Consider the following 12698-nt stretch of genomic DNA (forward strand, 5'->3'; position numbering starts at 1 on the left):
GATTTTTCCTCCTATATTGGCGTACACCTAATTTGCTCGTGGTGTCATCATGGCATATGCATGCCCAAATGAAAAGCAAAACACCCCCCAAACATGGGTAGTGGACGGAGATATTTGAATTGTATTCTATAATATTGTCATTTTCAAGCTTCAGCTATTTTGATGAAAACCTTCGTAGATGAGAACAGTAACGTGTAAAATTAATTATTACCGTCTCGAAAAACAGGTTTAAAAAATCCCTAAAATTTAATTTTTTGTTCTATTTTTTTTTATTAATTTAAATTATCAAATTATTTTTTCAAAATTCAAAGGCTAAAATGGCATGTTTTCAAATTATGGCAACCAAACAAACCAGGGATAAAAAAAAATATATATATATATATATAATTTATTATTTTTAGAATTTATAATTATTACTCACAAAAATTATTTTCAAAATAGTTTTGTATGCCTCTTAATAATTAATGTCAAATATTATATTTATTAATATTTTAAAATAATTTTAATGAATATTTATTCAATAAAATGCAAAATGAATTTAATTAAATTCATCAGTAAAATCTGAAATGGTAAAAAAAAATATCTAAAATATTTATTGCTTTAAAATTAACAGTCAAATTTCTTAACTTTTTCAAATAATTTACCTTTTTTTACTTCCAATTGACAGGCTGGCAAAAATTGGAATGTAACAAAAGCGGCAGCGCGCCGTAACTTTGATGCGCCACAAGACAAAATCTCACACCACCTAATCATGCCCGCCGCATCATCCTTCCCAATGGGTCCCACTCTGTACACGTGGCATCTCCTTCCTATACTATTTTTCCACACGTACTTAATATTTTTATTATTATTATTATTAAAAAAGATAAGCACAAATTAAAACAATTAAAAAATAAAAAATAAATAAAAGGGCCCACACGGAGCACGCATTTGTTAACACTATATAAAGGCCTAGTAGTCCTTGGAAGGAACTCCATCTAAACGCCTTTCTTTCCCTCCTTTTTTTCTCTCTACCTAAAACTTCATTACCACAAAATGGGTTCTCTGATGGGCGGATGGAACTCTCCCGTTCTCGATCCTAAATCCGGTAATCCTAATGAATTTCGTTTGTTCATTTCGTTCATGATGTTAGTTAAGTAATAATCTGTGTAATAACTGTTTATTTTCAGTCAAGTTCAAGAGGAATCGATCGCTTACCAAGGAGGAAATCGAAGCTTACTGGAAATCGAAGAGGAAATTGGAGGAAGAACATCTCAGAGCGGTTTCTATGCCGGTGGATCGCGATACGGTCGGAATAGACTACAAGAGATCGAGTTCGTTTCCTGCGGCGATCGGTAAGGCAGAGAAAGAAGTATTTGCGGAAAGCGATTTGGAGAGGAAAAACCTAGAGATGTTGAAGAAAAATGGCTGGTAAATTTAAGTAGTTGTATTAATTAATTAAATTACTCGTTTGCGGATTGAAATCGAAGGACGAAATTAAGAAACGGAGATGCGCGCGGTTGTTTCTGTTTGTGTGTAGGTGGAGGAGGAGCAATTCTGCTTTTCTGAACGAACCGCCTGTCCTCGACGGCGCTGCAAAAGCGTATGCGTCTCAGTACGGCGTCACAGACGTGGCGTCGTTCTAGTTGAATCTCAGCGATGAAGTCGGTGCTTGGTTACAGTGAATATATGTTAATCAGTAATTTACGTAAAATTAATAGATTATAAATATGTTGTATAATGATTGCAAGGTTCGTGCTGTTTTCCGTTTGTAATCTGGAATTTGAAGTTCTTAATTCTCTTCATGCTTAGTCTGTGATAATATCTGCTACAATTTCTCTCCTCTCTGTTTTCTTCTCTTTTTTCCATTCACAATAATCTCTGTGTTTAAGATTCATGCTATTCCATCATAATTTTTTCTTTTTCTTTTTTCCAGTCCATTTTTTACTTTTCTTACTCTTAAAATATTATTACACTTCAAATATGGATTGATTATCCATTTACATGGAGATTAATCAATTGTAATAATTATTAATGAATCTAATTATTATAAATTTATCATAATGGACACGATCATTAACTTATGCTTTATATTTGTAATGGTTTTTCATACCAATTTGTAATCATTTTCTTAGCTTCCATTCTATTAATCTATTAGTTTTGCAGTTCCCTAATTAATATATATATATATATAATAGCTATATATAATAATTCAAAACAAATAATATTTATTAGTGGTAGGGTTGGATTGTTATAAATAGAATCAAGTCCGTCACTACCGAGCAGTGTGCCACTAAGAACGCTAAGTCTCTAAAGAGAGTAAATTTTGAGATTCCACGTTGAGAACCAAACATTTCTTTTTGTAAATGGGTGAAAACCTCTAGTTAATAGATAAATTATGTGGCTGATAATTATATGGTCAAAACGGACAATATTTACTAACCGTAGGACTAATATTTATTATTAAAACATTTGAGATCCGTCTAAACTAAGACCATCTTATCATGTTGAATTTTAATCTCGCGCGAATATATTTAAATAATATTTATTTAAATCAACGAGTTTTAATAGTTTGAATAAAAGATAAATACAGGTAAAATTATTAAGTTTTGTCTAATATAATAATTAGTAGATAGATTGCATAATTATTTTGAAAGAATAATGTTTTGAAGGAAATAAATTTTAATTTTGGAAACCCCATACTATTATAGCAATTCAATGGATTAATTGTTATGATATTCATATTAAAAATAAAAATAATGTTTAAGACTATTTTGTCCAAATATTTTTTTAAAATATATTTTTTTATTAATAGAATATTTAAAATTTTAAATCGTGTCATACCAAAATTAAAAGTCAAGAATTTATTAGACATATTTTTAATAATATATATATAGATATAAATCTAAAATTGGAGTATGAAAAAGATTATTATTTCAATATAAATAAATTCAGAAAAAAAATTTCACGTTTGATTCGTTAATATTTTCTAGCGATAATAAATATAAAATATGATAATATCAATCTTCCCCTCATATATTTTTAATCTTGGTTTATTAACTAATTATATTAAATATAAATACCTAAAAAATGTATTAATTTTTTAAATTATATAGAAATAAATTTTTTGCATAAGAAATTTGAATTTTGAAATATTAAGTGTATGAGTTATATAAATGATTATCAAAGCTTTATGGATTTAACTCGAATCATTTTTTATTTATTTCGAAGTATTATTTTGCTAATATATAATTATCAATTTTTAATAGTTTAATTTACGGTGTTACGTAAGAAATTAAACCAATTAAGTATTTTGCAAATATAAGAAAAATTATAAATCCAACTAATAGAAAAAAAGACCCAACACAACACGGGAGGAGTTAAAAGGAGAGGAACAAACATTGGTTAAAGCTCAAATCCCTCTGGTCCACTAAGTTAAGGAGTCGAGGTCAAGTTCAGGGTTACATGCATGCCCTTAGTCTATGGCTATACTCACGTTGGTCTGTTTCCTAAATAGGTCCCTCGAACGTGATTTAATCTATTCACATTCTACTCATTCACTTTGGGTTTTATTACTTCAATTATTGACTCGTCTTTATTAATGCTCAAAATTTATTGACCTTCTTAGCTCCCGTCCAAAAAGTGATGTCATAAAACTTAAATTTATAACATAGTAAAATATTGTTAAATAGGTTATTAAAATCGAGCCAAATGAGAGATATGATATTTATTTAATTTTTAAAATTTAACGTTATAAATTTTAATTCCATTTATGTATTTTATTATTTTTATTTTTATCTAATTTAAACTACATTTTAAACAACAAGTCAAAATTTTTTTTATTAAAATAAAAAAAAGTTTAATTTTTTAAGAAATATAATATTAAGTGATTATCAGATTTATTCACATATATATATACACACACATATATATATATATATAGTTTATTTAAAGTAGGGTATAAGCGTAGACCATAGGGGGGACAAGAGGGAAATGGTGGGGCCCACTTGTTGGACTTTATTTAAACATGTAAACCCACGCTTTAGAAATTTAAAATGGGCCTCGTGGGCCCAACTTTCGAAAGCCCTGGCCCGCTAATGCTTCTTAGTGGGCTTCCATTCATTAGTGCCTTTTGTTGTCGTTTTTTTACAAAAATATCATTTTTTTTTTTACTTATTCATCTTAGTTATTTTTTTTTACCTTTTTGGGTTTAAAAATATTTCAACCAAATCCAAAAAAAAAAAAAAAAAAAACATTATTTAAAATTACACAAAAAGGGAAGAATTTCAAAAGAGAAATTACCCCTTTAAAAAGGAAAATTGTTAATAAATTTGGGCATGAATGGTCATCTTATCTTCTTCTTTACTCTACAATGATGGTTTTATTTTTCTTTTAATCAATATTTATTTTCTTTCTTTCTCCGCCACATATATCTGATCTTACATGAACAAAAGGATCGGTTCAGAATCAATTATGGAGCGTAAAAAAAAGTTGAGTATTCACCCGTACGATTACAGTAAAATACATGAGAGTAAGTCTTGGAGAATCGTGGAGGAATTCCCGAGCTACTGTAAAAACCTCCATCATCATTTATTCATGCACGTTTATCCTCGAAATAATGAAAAAAGGGTATAATTGACATTTTACAAAAAGGGTGAGTGGGTAAATTGAAAATATAAGTTTAATTGTTTTTTTTTTTTTTTAATATTCAAATATTAAAATAAAAATATATTTAGGAGACAAAAAAAATAGAAGTACAATTCGTTTTAATTGAATTAGTTGTAAAGTGAAGAGAAATTTTAAAGCTAAAATGACCGTTTACCCAACCGTTTGCTGTCAAACAAAGTCATCGAGCCAACGCCAGCAACCACCGTGCGGGGTAATTTCGTCTTTTTGATAAATTTATTTTATTTTATTTTTTGTTTATAAAACTTAAATATTTTTAAAAAATTAACGGATTCTATAAATATAAATTCTAATATTTTTATTTTGTTATTATTTTTTTTAAATATGGAGGGTTATAATGGTAATTTCAATGATTCAAATCTGCAAATAAATACCGTTCAAAAATGGTGATAAATCCATTGATATCCGGCAATAAGAGTCGCGCCTCTTCTGCGAGAGTGTTTTTGAAGCGACAGAGGCAACCATCTCATCGTCAATGGCGGAGAAAAGCAAAGTTCTGATCATCGGAGGCACTGGCTACATCGGAAAGTTCGTGGTGGAGGCAAGCGCCAAAGCTGGTCATCCTACTTTTGCTCTGATTAGAGAGAGCACCGTTGCGGATCCTGTAAAAGCAAAGCTCGTCGAGAACTTCAAGAACTTGGGAGTCAAATTGATCACTGTAATTTCGAAATGATCTCTCGCTTTTGATTTTTGTGATTGATATGAAATTTTTGTAGTGTTGCGTAAGTTGTTGAAATTGGAGATTTGGAAATGGTGCAGGGAGATCTTTATGATCATGAAAGTTTGTTGAAGGCGATTAAGGAGGTGGATGTCGTGATTTCAACGCTTGGCCAAATGCAATTGGCGGATCAAGTCAAGATCATTGCTGCAATCAAAGAAGCCGGCAATGTCAAGGTACTCAAGTTTTGATCCGAGAGTATACAAAAACAATTATAACTACCTATCCAATAGATCTAATATGTTCGTAGATTTCGAAATTTGTGTTTCATTAGTTCTTGATGTTGGATGATGGAAGTCCCACATCGACTAATTTAGGGAATGATCATGGGTTTATAAGTGAGGAATACTAACTCCATTGGTATGAGGCCTTTTGGGGAAGCCCAAAGCAAAGCCATGAGAGCTTATGCTCAAAGTGGACAATATCATACCATTGTGGAGAGTCGTGTTCGTCTAATATGGTATCAGAGCCGAAATAAGATCCACGAGATCCATAGCCTCTGCTGTTAGACATGTCAATCCCAAACAACACAATGTCTTCTCCGTCGATCAGTCAGGTGATTAGTGTTAAGCTTACACAAGAAAATTATCTACTGTGGTCCACCCAAATCCTTCCCTACTTGCGTAGCCAAAACCTTGTTGGTTTTGTGGATGGATCCATGCCTGCACCAAGCCAGACGATCGCCGTTGAACCAAGTGAAGAAACAGGGAATCGCAAAATTATCATCAACCCTGAGTTCACAGTCTGGTACCCCCAGGACCAGCTGGTACTCAGCCTCATCAACTCATCAGTCACTGAGGAGGTTCTCAGCACGATGGTTGGAATCACCACTGCACGAGAAGCCTGGATTACGCTGGAGCGACAATTTGCTTCCACATCTCGAGCAAGAGCAATGCAGATCCGTATGGAACTCTCTACTATCCAGAAAAAGGACATGACAATTGCTGACTACTTTCGTAAAGTAAAACATCTTGGTGATACACTTGCTGCCATTGGCAAGCGAATAGAGGATGAAGAACTCATCGCCTACATGCTGCAAGGACTTGGTCCAGATTATGATCCTCTAGTCACAAGCATTACAACCAGAACAGATGTATACACTGTCAGCGACGTGTATGCTCACATGCTGAGCTATGAGATGCGGCACTTGCGTAAGGGTACATTTGAGCAACTTTCATCTGCTAACAATGTCAATAGGATATCCATTCGTGGAGGTGCCAATGGAGGTCGAGGTAGTCGCGGTCGTAGTCGTCAGTTAAATAGTGGTCATGGACAATCAAGGCGTACTGTGAACAATCCTGGACGTCAACCATCAAAGACACAAAGCAGCTCAGGCATTGTCTGTCAGATTTGTGGTAAGCCCAATCACGATGCTTTGCAATGCTGGCACAGATTTGATCAGGCATATCAAGCCGAAAATAATCTCAAACAAGCAGCTTTGGCAACCAGTGGATACACTAGTGACACAAACTGGTATGTTGACACTGGAGCCACAGATCATATCACCAATGACCTAGAGAGGCTTACCACCAGAGAACGCTACACTGGCACCGACCAAATTCAGGTTGCAAATGGCGCAGGTTTGTCTATCTCTCATATTGGGAATTCATTAATTTCTGGTTCATCTCTTGTTCTGAAACATATCCTATATGTTCCTAAAATCAATAAGCACCTAATTTCAGTACAAAGACTAGCATCTGATAATAATGCTGTTGTAGAATTTCACCCAAACTATTTTTTGGTTAAGGACCGAGTCACGAAGAAACTCCTGCTCCACGGTAGATGTAAGAATGGCCTATACGTTCTACCGCATAATTTCAGTCAAGCCTTGCTGACAGCCAAACTTTCGAAAGAACAATGGCACAGAAGGCTAGGGCACCCTGCATCTCCAATTACCATTAGAATTCTACAAGATAATAATTTAGCTATAGATACTAATATTCCCTCTTCCTCAATTTGTAATGCTTGTCAATTAGGGAAAGCACATCAATTGCCATTTGGTTCTTCTCAGCATGTATCTACAGCACCCCTTCAATTAATTCACACTGATGTATGGGGTCCATCCATTGCGTCAGTAAATAATTCCAAATATTATGTTTCCTTTGTTGATGATTTTAGTCGTTATGTTTGGATTTACTTTCTGAGATGCAAATCTGATGTTGAGTCTGTGTTCCTTCAATTTCAAAAACATGTTGAAACTATGCTAAATACCAAAATTCGCTCCGTCCAATCAGATTGGGGGGGTGAATACCATCGGTTTGTTAGAATTGGTCAATCCATTAGAATAGCTTGAAGTTAGTCATGCCATAAGAATAGGCTTACTTCGTTAGTTTCCTATGAAATCGGATCTATTAGTTAATCTTTTGCCAATATAAATAGAATATGTCCTCAATAGTGTGAGGCACAGTTTTGCATAAACTTGATATGGTATCAGAGCCATGCCCTAAACTTAGTCGTGCCAATAGATTGGTAAATCCTCAAATATCGAACAAAGAACTCCTAAAGAGAAGGAGCCAAGCCCCTCCTCGAAGGCAGTAAAAAATGACTAAGACTCCAAAGGAGTCGAGCCTTGATTAAGGGGAGGCGCACTTTGTTCGAGGGGAGGTGTTGGATGATGGAAGTCCCACATCGACTAATTTAGGGAATGATCATGGGTTTATAAGTGAGGAATACTAACTCCATTGGTATGAGGCCTTTTGGGGAAGCCCAAAGCAAAGCCATGAGAGCTTATGCTCAAAGTGGACAATATCATACCATTGTGGAGAGTCGTGTTCGTCTAATACTTGAAAGTGTATAGGAATTCGAACTATCAGTTTCGTGCTTGATATTAAGTTGAATCTTCATACTCTGCATGTTGTATCGTATTTGATGTTTATAATTAACGCTTGAAAGTGTATATGTTCGTAGGTTTCGAAATTTGTGTTTCATTAGTTCTTGAAAGTGTATAGGAATTCGAACTATCAATTTCGTGCTTAATAAATTATCAATAGGTAGTTAAGTTGAATCTTCGTACTCTGCATATTGTATCGTATTTGATGTTTATAATTAACGCGGCAGAGGTTTTTTCCTTCGGAGTTCGGGATGGATGTGGATCGACTCCACGCAGTTGAGCCAGCAAAATCTGTATTGGCAGTCAAGGCCCAAATCCGTAGGGCAATTGAGCGTGAAGGGATTCCCTACACTTATGTGTCCTCCAACTATTTCAATGGCTACTTTCTACCCAATCTGTCGCAGCCGGGACTCACCGCGCCTCCTAGAGACAAAGTCGTCATCCCTGGCGACGGACTCCCCAAAGGTTAGCCACTCTCATAAATTTAGATAGCTCCTTCAAATTTTTGTGAAAACACTCTGTATAATGAGAAGTTCATCCACACATGTAGTGATTTTTAACTTGGAGGAAGATATTGGTACTTACACTATCAAAGCCGTGGACGATCCAAACACTGAAAACAAAATCCTCTACATCAGGCCGCCCAAAAACACTTACTCTTTCAATGATCTTGTCGCACTGTGGGAGAAAAAGATCGACAAAGTATTGGAAAAGATCTACGTTCCAGAGGACCAAATCCTCAAGGACATTCAAGGTCAGTTTCCTTTACAACCAATTAAATTTACCGTAATCCATATGCTTAATGCTTGATGATTGGTGTTTATCAGAGGCTCCACTTCCATTAAATGTGATATTGGCGTTGAACCACTCGGTGTTTGTAAAGGGAGATCAGACGAACTTCGAGATTGAGGCATCATTTGGAGTGGAGGCGTCGGCGCTGTACCCAGAAGTCAGGTACACCACTGTGGATGAGTATCTCTCTCGATTTGTTTGAAGGAAACTTGGGGCTGCCTTTCTTGCTCAGTTTTGTGGGTGTATCAGTAATGAATCATTATGCATACCATTTGTTTCTTCTTTCCTTTGCTGAACAGTGTTATGTTTGATTTGTTTTTGGTTTCTTGGCTGCTGTTGTTCTATATGTTATGTGTTTGATGATGAATGATAGTTTTTACTTCCACAAATGTGAGGATTTTGGCTCACTGGCTTAATAAATGGCGCCTAAATCTCATTCTTCCGCCATTGATGGAGCTTTTCCACCTTCAATCAACTAGTGGTGTTCTTCATTTTTCCTCACAATTTTGAACCATGGCTTCTATTTGGGTTCTAAACGATAAGGAATTACCTCAAGAGAAAGTTTGGAACATTTGGAACGTTTGGAACGGATTAGTGTGTGATTAAAACCAAAGGTAAAGAAAACATGTTTCTAAACTCGTGATTCGAATCATTGCACGAGAGAACTTGATCAAGACTCTAGCATGCAACCCTAAACATAAGAAAGATGAAAGTAACTTTCATATTTAAGAAGCATAATATACAACTTTCATTTTAATCTCGAAAATCTTTATACTAAAAGATAAAGAAACAAAATGAAACGATGGCTTATAGTTTTGAAAATAAACCTTATAATGACCTATTATTAATTGAAAGGTCGTAAATTTCATGACCATCAATCCTACAATGACCGCTAGCCAACTATAACTTGTAACTGAAAGCTTGAACGTGACGAATAGGCCGCACTTCTTTTTTATTACAATAGGTGGAGTCTCTAAAAGCCTTATAGGAGCATGAGACTGAAGAAGTATGACCGACCCCAACCAACCAAGGGGGCTAGCTGCTCTTTTATCCGTGCTCGATCTTCTCATCCACCATTTTTGTGGTATGCATCTTACTTCATATCGTTCCTCTTAAACTCAATTCGGATTTTAGACTCACTTTTATGACCAAAACGATTATTAGTTTCTTCAAAGACGTACACAACAGTGAGTTCATATGAAATTATTAGATCGACAATCGGTTTGAAAGACGAGATATTTTATTTAATTATAAAATTTATAATACTATTATTAAAAAGAAATATTAATTAAAAATAATTGAGGAGACAAAAATTCATTATATGAATTATGAATATTATATAGTTAGGTTGGCTATATATTTTAATTATATTTTAATTATATGAATTATGAATTAAAAAGAAAATATTATATTAATTGAATTTTATATATTAATAAACAAGTCAACTAAAAAAAAGAAAAAGAAACGAAGCAGTAAATAAAAAATTATTAAATTTATTTTTTGCTTAAAAGAAAAGATATTTACAAATAATTTCGATTTTCCATTTTTTTATTTACCAAAAGGGTTAAAATGTTTTGTATTTTCCAAATAAATAATATTTAATTTTTATTTATTTTTAAATCATACAATACTCAGACCCTTCAACGTCGTCACTATGACCTTTCCAGCACCAGCCATGAACCTCCGTGACGGCACGGCGGTTCCCGGAGCCAGAGCAATCGATTGCGACGGCGAAGGCGACGGCGCCGGTGCTGTAATTGTTGTTGGGATCGCCGCCGGTGAGGGCTGTTCTTCTGCCAAAACTTTCAACGTCTCATATTTTCTGGTCAATCCCACAATTTTTCTACTCATTTGAATCCCTCCGATTTTCCAATCTGCCAAACACAAAATAACCACAAAATTTAGTTTCTGTTTCTCACCGCTAGCTAGCGGATATTGTCCGTTTTTGCCCGTTGCGTATTATCGTCAGCCTCGCGATTTTAAAACATCTATTAGGGAGAAGTTTTCACACCCTGTTAACGAATGCTATGGGATATTTTTTGTTTTGGCCTGTTATGTATTGGTGTCAGCCTCACGATTTTAAAACATGTCTATTAGGGAGAGGTTTCCACACCCTTGTAAGAAATGCTTCGATTCCCTCTGTTAATAGATTTTTTTTCTGTTTTGGCCCGTTACGTATTGTCGTCAGCCTCACGATTTTAAAACGTGTTTATTGGGGAGAAGTTTCCACACCCTTGTAAGAAATGCTTCGATTCCCTCTGTTAATAGATTTTTTTCTGTTTTGGCCCGTTACGTATTGGCGTCAGCCTCACGATTTTAAAACGTGTTTATTGGGGAGAGGTTTCCACACCCTTGTAAGGAATGCTTCGTTTCCCTCTACTAGCCAATATTTAATGTTTTGACCCGTTACGTATAGCCATCAGTCTCACGGTTTTAAAACATGTCTATTGGGGAGAGGTTTCCACATCTTTATAAGGAATGTTTCGTTTCCTCTCCAACTAATGTGGATCTCACATTAAACGAAATAGATGAAAAACGGGGGAGAGTTTAATGAATAAAACAACTACAACTGTCTTTCAAGAATGTTATTAGATGAGCGTTTACCTGGAGATTGGGACGAGAGGGACGACGTTTTTGAACTCTCGGAGAGGAAAACGAGGGCGGGAGTGAGAACGGTGAGGAGAGACCAGAAGAAGAAGATTAAAACATAGGCTCGAGGGGTCATTTGTTGAAGGGAGAAAGGCAAGAGAGAGGCAACAATGGGTTAAGGGAATAATAATAATAATAATAATAATAATAATAATAATAATAATAATAATAATAATAATAATAATGTGTTGATTTAAAGCCAAAAGGGAAAGGTATTATGGAGTTGGTAGAGGCAATGGAAGTCCCTAATAATATTAGCTGGCCATGTTAATGTAACCATTTATTTATTTATTTATTTATTTATTATTACAAATTCAATTATTTTTTATTTTAAATTTATAATTAGAGAACTCAAGTAGTTGAGAAATACTTGTTGGGAAGGTTGTTATCACTACTTCTATGGTTTTTTTTTTCTCTTAGCTACAAGTGGAAATTAAATATGTTCAATAATTTTTATTTCTTTTTTAAAAAATGATGGACGTTCATATTACAAAATTGATACGAGAATCGTTGATTCAATATGATGCATAATTTTTAAATTTTATGTTCGAACTCTTCTATTCCACGAGGCGTGAAAAACTAGAAAATATCTACCCGGTTGAATTATACCTTGTTTTCTTCTAAAATATAGATTTTATGTTCGTACTCTTCTATTCCACGTGGCGTGAAAAACTAGACCCGGTTGAATTATACCTTATTTTCTCTGCTTGGCAAATGGGTCGATTATTCTAGGTCCCTCACTTTCATTACATCGATGTGGATTACCTCGCAAAATCGCAGTAGAGCTTTTCCAGACATTTTTAATTCGTGGTCTAATTCGACAACATTTTGCTTCGAACACTTGAAAAACTAGAAAATATCTACCTTGTTTTTTTCCTTGGAGGAATGGTTTATGTCCTCTCGACATCGCTACATCATTAGAAGTGTTCTTATTTGATTGATTGCTTGTTTTCTCGTCTTGGCATCCCGTCATTGGAGAATGAGCCTATATATATGCATAACTTGATCAGTTATGCTCGAAAGAACGTAAACAATTAAAGTAAA

The 12698-nt window shown here is 34.4% G+C and overlaps 2 protein-coding genes and 1 non-coding gene across 3 annotated transcripts; all 3 read left to right on the plus strand.

Annotated features, from left to right (window-relative positions):
* The first annotated feature begins 957 nt into the window (after window positions 1-957).
* On the plus strand, window positions 958-1821 carry LOC111798054 (uncharacterized). The gene is made up of 3 exons (XM_023681007.2): window positions 958-1087; window positions 1170-1410; window positions 1520-1821. Exons 1-3 carry the CDS (start codon window positions 1036-1038, stop codon window positions 1623-1625), a joined length of 399 nt encoding a protein of 132 aa, XP_023536775.2. The 5' UTR covers window positions 958-1035; the 3' UTR covers window positions 1626-1821.
* Window positions 1822-5056: 3235 nt separating this feature from the next.
* On the plus strand, window positions 5057-9476 carry LOC111798055 (eugenol synthase 2). Its single transcript, XM_023681008.2, has 5 exons — window positions 5057-5323; window positions 5425-5559; window positions 8441-8678; window positions 8764-8967; window positions 9041-9476. The coding sequence occupies exons 1-5, from the start codon at window positions 5141-5143 to the stop codon at window positions 9205-9207; spliced, it is 927 nt and encodes a 308-aa protein (XP_023536776.2). The 5' UTR covers window positions 5057-5140; the 3' UTR covers window positions 9208-9476.
* Window positions 6384-6519, plus strand: LOC147791590 (small nucleolar RNA Z247). The gene has a single exon (XR_015421994.1). It is a non-coding gene; the product is annotated as a small nucleolar RNA Z247 (small nucleolar RNA).
* Window positions 9477-12698: the final 3222 nt, after the last annotated feature.

This window comes from Cucurbita pepo, chromosome 7 (assembly GCF_057944985.1).
Source record: "Cucurbita pepo subsp. pepo isolate OVF chromosome 7, ASM5794498v1, whole genome shotgun sequence".
Classification (NCBI taxonomy): Eukaryota; Viridiplantae; Streptophyta; class Magnoliopsida; order Cucurbitales; family Cucurbitaceae; genus Cucurbita; species Cucurbita pepo.

What these genes read in the sequence shown, in the direction of transcription:
- LOC111798054 (XM_023681007.2), top strand. Translation starts at nt 1,036, where the DNA reads ATGGGTTCTCTGATGGGCGGATGGAACTCTCCCGTTCTCGATCCTAAA. An exon ending in CGTTCTCGATCCTAAATCCG is followed by an intron (nt 1,088 to 1,169) that starts GTAATCCTAATG and finishes GTTTATTTTCAG; the next exon opens with TCAAGTTCAAGAGGAATCGA. An exon ending in ATGTTGAAGAAAAATGGCTG is followed by an intron (nt 1,411 to 1,519) that starts GTAAATTTAAGT and finishes GTTTGTGTGTAG; the next exon opens with GTGGAGGAGGAGCAATTCTG.
- LOC111798055 (XM_023681008.2), top strand. Translation starts at nt 5,141, where the DNA reads ATGGCGGAGAAAAGCAAAGTTCTGATCATCGGAGGCACTGGCTACATC. An exon ending in TGGCGACGGACTCCCCAAAG is followed by an intron (nt 8,679 to 8,763) that starts GTTAGCCACTCT and finishes CCACACATGTAG; the next exon opens with TGATTTTTAACTTGGAGGAA. An exon ending in AATCCTCAAGGACATTCAAG is followed by an intron (nt 8,968 to 9,040) that starts GTCAGTTTCCTT and finishes GGTGTTTATCAG; the next exon opens with AGGCTCCACTTCCATTAAAT.